Below are 6,979 nucleotides of genomic sequence, written 5' to 3'. Positions count from 1 at the left end.
TCTCACCATCAAAGATGAGTTATTTTGTGGTAAAGAGAGGGAGGTGATCATAAGCGTGTGTGAGGTGGGCTTTCAAAGGGATAAGTGAGGAAGATGCTTCAAGGGTGCTTAGAGAAAAGGATAAAATTAATGACAAAAGCAGTAATTAAGCTTAATCAGGACAAAGCCGGCTTCAACATCTCTCTCTCTCTCTCTCTCTCTCTCTCTCTCTACATACACACGTATGGATTGCATACACAAGACATCACACAAGGAAGTAAAGCTCTAATTTTGCTTTTAAATAAGAAATGGAGGGAATCTTTGCAAGGGGATGACCCAAGTTTTGTTTTGAAGGTTGTCGTTGAGCAAAATTTGACGTGGACCTTCTCTCTCTCTCTCTCTCTCTAAAATATTCTGCAAAAATATTAATGTTTCCTACTTCCAAGGAATCAGGGGACCACCCAAAATATCAAAAAATTTCAAAAAAGAAGACTTCTTGCCTCCATTGGTGGCCATTTTGTCACGGAAGCTACCTCTAATAAGAAAATGAGGCCACCCATTAAATTAATTTAGGCAAGCATGCTTTGCTTTTCCCTTTAATGGCCCCTCTAATAATAACCCTTAGTTTAATCAGTCACAGTCCCAATCCTTTGTTTAATCAATCACAAGTAAGCTGATGTTTTAGGTCTCCTAATTTCTCTTATTAAGTCTTGGGCTATACTGAGGCATTGCTTATATCACCACCCTCTTTCACAACACCCACAGCCCTTTGCCATGAAAGACCCAACTTCCAAGTATGAAGACTAAGTGATTTGCAGGCTATGTGTGCAATACACAGAGAGAGAGAGAGAGAGAGAGAGAGAGAGAGAGAGAGAGAGAGCTACTTAGGCTCAATCAAAGATATCTAGCATCCCCTGGCCTTGTCAGTATACCAGCTTTTTGCACTAGCTATATGTCTCTCTATATAGACACCACTGACATTGCAATCCCCTACTTTGCATCCACAATCCCTTTGTTAGAAAAGCTGACAAGCTTTCAAGCCTTTTCCTTAAGCTCCAATGGATTCGTGACACAAAAAGTCATGTCCTCTTTGCAATATAAGAAGAAGAGCACATTAGCTTCATCTCATTAGGCCTAGGCCTTGATGCAACCTTCTCCCTTTGTTCTAACATGATATGGAAGAACCCCTCCCTGCTAAGATTGGACAGCAGCATATAGCTATCATCACACTTTGATCACTCCATGCATTTGTACTGTTCGTTTAAGCTGTGGACATAGCTACCTACCCCTTTGCAAGCCAGCTTTACCCTTCATCCTATGGCTATCATCCGATGTCTCGCCGTCGTATCGACCGTCGGCATGGCCCTTGTCATCATCCTTTCCACCCAACTCACCACATCAGGAAACAATATCTATTTGGGCGTTGTCATTGCACTCTCTATTGTGTGTTGCCTCTCTTTGATCTTGCTTCTATTCAAGCTGCTGCAACGGCAGAGGCGTGCGCGATGCCAGCTTGTAGCAATGAAGGGAGATGAGAAAGGAATCCGGCCATTCAGCGAGCTGGACACTGAAGAGGAAGATGACTATCTGAAGGCCCTTAATTCAAGTGTGCCTACCAAGCTCAATTTCAAGGAGCTTGAAATTGCAACACAGGGTTTTTGCAAGCTCTTGGGACAAGGTGGGTTTGGATGCGTCTACGAGGGCGATCTTCCGAATGGAACCAAGATTGCTGTTAAGCGGCTAGAGACAGAAAGCAAAATGAGGTCCAAGGAGTTCTGTGCAGAGGTGGTCACCATATCTGGCATTCATCATATCAATCTGGTGAGGCTATTGGGCTTCTGTGCAGAGGGCAACCATAGACTACTTGTGTATGAGTACATGCAAAATGGGTCCTTGGACAGATGGCTATTTAGAAAGAGAAAGACGGAACCATGTGCTAAAGACCAATCCGATAGTGACAAGCCCACCGAGAAAGATGTCGAAGAGAAGAGCCTTGAGAAGAAGAGCTCTACAGAGAAAAACATACAAAATTGCTTGGAGAAGGATGATAGTGTGAAGAAGGAGACCAACGAGAAAGGGGCACTCTTATTGACGAAGACAGACGGCGAGCCACGATTGAGCTGGATGGTGAGGTTCAGAATTGCTCTGCAAACTGCAAGAGCTTTGGCTTACTTGCATGAGGAATGCAGAGAAACCATCCTTCACCTGGATGTCAAGCCTCAAAACATCCTCTTGGACTCACAGTTCGATTCCAAGGTCTCAGATTTCGGCCTTTCCCGTGCTATCAACCGTGATCAGAGCCGCATTGTAACGAGCATGCGCGGCACCCCGGGATACCTTGCCCCAGAGTGGCTCATCAATGCGGGCATCACTCACAAGAGTGATGTCTACAGCTATGGCATGGTGTTGCTTGAGCTTGTGAGTGGGCGCCGCAATGTCGACCACTCGCAAGACTCGGAAGCATGGTACTTCCCGGCAGTTGCCTTCAAGTGTGCACAAGAGGGCCGGATGGAGGACATCATTGATCCTGGATTGCGCGAAAGCGGCATGACATTGGATGAGATGGATGAGGCGTTTCTTGCAATTCGGGTCGCGTTCTGGTGTATTCAAGACCAGGTTGCGGCACGCCCAGCCATGACGAGTGTGGTTCGTATGTTAGAGGGAAGCATGCCAGTGGGGGATCCACCCCTCACAGGGGCCTTCTCCTTTAACAATGTGCTTGTTCAAAATGGAGGAGAAGGTTTAGAAGGGATGGGAGTTGTACCCGTATTGAAGCAACCGGGCCAGAAGACGTCGCAACATCAAGAGAACCAGCTGAATTTACAAAATGCAACACACCCACATCCTAGTTTGCAGACAGAGGAACCCTTTTCGATCTCTTTCGACTCTTCGACACCGGATTCGCCGCTTCCTACACCACCAGGCCGATAGGTCCTGCTATGTCGAAAGCAGTCACTGGTATTCCAATTGGATTTGTTGATGTAATGACAAATTTGCTTTGATACATCCATCCCTCTTGGTTCATGATATCCTTTTGTTTTGCTCTCCTTGTTGAGTGCATTACAAACCCAATACTGATAGTCTGCTAAAATCTATGAGAAGTGTGGGTGGGTGGGACCTACTGCTTTGTACTACTCAAGAGGCATCTCCCCATCAATTTGAGAAGAATGTCTTTGGCTGTTTGTACTGCTTTTTTGGTTCTTGCGCTGTGCATACGGAGAGAGGGATATTGTCCGAGAGACGTATCCGACAAGTCTTGAACTCAAAACACACACACACACACACACACACACACACAGACCCTAGGTATAAAGGTCAAATGCTACAATGTGGAATCACTTTTTTAAAATGAGAGCTTGGTGGGTTCTCCTTTCACACTTGCTAGGCTAAACAAGGCTCCTTGACTGGCTGTCATCTTTATGTAAAGCCTTGCCTGTTCATTACTCCATACCTGCATCAGATCAGTTTCCTAAGGTTCTTGACTTATAGATTTGGATGTACAACTTTGTTGGGCATTCTAGACCTTTATGATTGATAACACTCTGTTCAAAGCTCCTCTCTTTCACTCTTCAGATCTTATCCAAATATTCAATAACTCCCTCATATCTTAGTGCAAAGGCCATTGCAATGTCAATTTGTGTTTTGCCATTTTTTCAATGTTGTCACCTCAAGATAATGTAGTTTTGTGCAATAAAAGGTATGTGCAATGAAGGGTTGTCGATTGTTGGTTCGATGCGTTTGCGATACCACAAATCCTTAGAAACAAGTACTTGTTGCTATCATCCTCCTATCATCATGGCTATATTAGAGGTGATTTGACTATATCTGAAGGTCTAGACAGTAAATCTCTCCTACATTTTCTCACATTCAAATCTAAAATTTAGATGTAACTTTCAGCATTTGTGGGTGGGATTACATTAAACCTAGGCTTTTCTCAGCATTGCATGATGAAAGTGTAATTTAAATGAAACATGGCAATTAGGGATGGAATCGGAAGGCAACTTGCTTCAGTGCTATTGAAATCCAAGACTTTATTGATTGTTTCTCACCATATCTTAGTTTGGACATATCCACAATCTATGAATCGTTGGACCAATTGATGGAAACGGCTAAAAAGGCTATGTAAAAGGAATTGGGAGTTTAAAATCCAATCTTATATTAGGTTATAGATCCGTAATGGCATAGTTACACCCTGATCTTTTGGGATTTTTGTGAAAGGATCCTAATGTGGAAGCACAATCTCAACAAAGTATACTTATAAATAGTCATGGTGCTTGTAGCTAAGGAACAAAGTTCTGTCAGGATAAGTCATAAGGTACACTAAATCTTTTTGGAAGAATGTTAAAGAATAGCTAAGTAACAAAGCTAATGCTCCAACAAGGAGCGAGAGAATTATGGAAAAGTGATGGTGGGCAAAATCACTATGAAATGCAAATTCCACATACCAAAAGCTCCTCTTTTCCCTGGAGCAAGTCCGCGTGCAACAGGACAGCCCCAGCTGGGCGGACAAAGGAGGAGGGGCGATTGTGTGTGTGTGTGTGTGTGTGCGCGCGCTCGAACCATGGAGATTTCCATGTGGCCAGGTAGGGAATGAGGAGCAGTGGCATGTGTGCATCGCCTCCACCTTACATCTCGATGCTAAAACGCATTAGGTTTTTAAGATCAACGGAATCTTCAACGTTAATTAATTAATGAAAAGGTGAATAGACCCGATTACTTCAAGACCCACACTTACTCCAACAAATGAACCTTTTTGGCCTGCCCAAAGGGCAAAGGCTATAGAGATCACTTCTCTTTTTGCTGACTAAAATAGGAAAAAGGTTGAGTTGTATTTTTAAGCATTTTTTGACATGTCAAAAATGTTGATTGGTTGAAATAAGATAGTGGGTACTTATTGAAATCAATTGTGTAAATCTAATGATGGGCATGTCTTGAGTTTTGAAATATGAAATGAAGTATAGTGTATCAAAGATTGATTTTGGGTTGGAGAATGCCTTTGGAAGCAAGAAACGTTGAGAGCCTGATATGTTAAATGATAAAGCCTTAGAGGTTCCACAAATCCAGAGAGTCACCTTTTCATTTTGAAATTTGTGTTACCCACCTTTTCATTTTTGAGAATGTGGTTCACCCCTTGTTGAAACTTGAGGAAATAGACTAAAGTTGTCATTTTTGTTAGTTAAAACTTTATAAAAGGAATTTATCATTTGGGGCTTTAACCTTTAAAGATTTTTTTAATTTTATTTTTAAAAATTTTAAAGCTAAATTTAGAACTTAAAGATGCAGAACTTTTAAAGTAAAGTCTCGGATGATCCAATGAGGACATAGAGTTTTTTTTTTTATTAGAAGGTAAAACTTTGAATTAAAGAAAGTGAAAATGTTACATGGATCCACAAGTAGGGGAAGGGTCACCCCGAGACGCTAGAGTCTTAGGACTTAGAACTTTAAAGCTTTTAAAGTGGGATTTACAACTTAAGGATCTACAGTTTTAAATTTGTAAAAAGGACTCTAGAGCTTAAAAATTTAGAGTTTTTAAAGTGGGGTGTAGAGCATAGGGATCTAAAGCTTAGGGTGTAGAGCTTAAGGGTGCTCTTTTAATTCAATTCTATGTGCACGCTTATGTTTTTTTTAAAAAAAGCTTAGAGATGTAGTGATTTTAAAGTGGGATCTACCTTCAGATCAAGGCCTAAAATTGACGCCTACTTTTTTTTGTCAAGGACTATTTCGCCTATCAAAACAATCTCAAAATTGCCTATCATTTTTTGTATTTATATCTTTAAGTTAACGTTATATATGGCCAATTATATAAGTTGATTGCATTACACAAAGCATATGAAAGGGGGCTTGAAAAATTGGATGTCAAAATTTTTTTTTTATCATGCGTGGCAGGCCTTGTGATTTTATCACTTGTTTATGTGGTTTTGGAAGTATAATCGATCTTTTTCAGTTCCAAAAACTTGGCAAACCTACATATGTGAAACAATAGAGGTAAATTGACTAAATTTGAAGGTTTTTACACCAAATTTCATTGATTTTTATTAAAAAAAAATTGTAAGTTTTCTCACCTTCAAATATAAAATTTAGAGGTAAATCTCAAAATTTGTAGGTGGGATTACACTAAGCCTTTGGTTTTTTTCGAGCACTGATTCTTTTCTTTTCTCTTCATTGAAGATTTATTGTTATGAAAAGCGTAGATGCAAAACAAAAGACGCAAGATCGTAAACACTCATCAAGAAACGTTTGTTGTGAATAATCACTCTTCTTTTTTAAAGAAGTTAGCAAGCCATTACGGCATTTTGTTTGTGCTCCACAAATCTGACAGCTCTTATCTTCTCACAAGCTTCTATATTGACCTAGGCCTACAGAAGGACCATTAAAAAAAATTTGATGTCTTTGATAAAGATATAATAAATTTTTAAATTGAAAAGCATAGAAGCATAAAAAAGGGGTCATATTTACGTTAAACAATTCATAGATATGGGATTTTCCTAAACTTCCAGCGTGCAAGTATCACGTCCTTTACTATAGGAGTAAATTCTTCGAGCACCCGCAAGGAGATAAGCAAGAAAGTAATAGATGATCACTTCTGTTTTTGCAATACCCACCAAACGTGAGTGATAATATATTAAAATTTTCAAAAATATATTGCCTCCCCGTCCCCTCCAAATGACCCCTGTCGCGTAGGCGTTCCGGTCCACTTCCTCTCAACCACTTCGCGAAGAAGCAAAAACCATGGATGATCATCTATATCTATACCATATATAATGGAGTTTAAAATTTTGAAGGAAAGAGAGAGATTCCACGTGTGACATTATGATTCATTTCAAAGAAAAACTTAAGAAACGTTTCATTTGAAATGCAAAAGTGAAGGATAAGTACTTAGATGTACAAAAATAAAAAAACTTTGTGACTACAAACCTCCTAGCAATGTAAAGTATAAAGATTATTAGTCAGTCTTTGCAATATAAAGTAAAAAATCAGTACTCTATCTATACTAATAGAT

The 6,979-nt window shown here is 40.0% G+C and overlaps 1 protein-coding gene across 1 annotated transcript; it reads left to right on the top strand.

Annotated features, from left to right (window-relative positions):
- The first annotated feature begins 553 nt into the window (after positions 1 to 553).
- On the top strand, positions 554 to 3,161 carry LOC147420879 (putative receptor-like protein kinase At5g20050). Its single transcript, XM_086504131.1, has one exon. It carries the CDS (start codon positions 1,297 to 1,299, stop codon positions 2,908 to 2,910), a length of 1,614 nt encoding a protein of 537 aa, XP_086360257.1. The 5' UTR covers positions 554 to 1,296; the 3' UTR covers positions 2,911 to 3,161.
- The last annotated feature ends 3,818 nt before the right edge of the window (positions 3,162 to 6,979 follow it).

The sequence above is a fragment of the Adiantum capillus-veneris genome, chromosome 28 (genome assembly GCF_014529385.1).
Source record: "Adiantum capillus-veneris isolate H3 chromosome 28, ASM1452938v2, whole genome shotgun sequence".
Classification (NCBI taxonomy): domain Eukaryota; kingdom Viridiplantae; phylum Streptophyta; class Polypodiopsida; order Polypodiales; family Pteridaceae; genus Adiantum; species Adiantum capillus-veneris.
The sequence above is the reverse complement of the archived record's forward strand: the minus strand, read 5'-3'. Positions and strand labels throughout refer to the sequence as shown.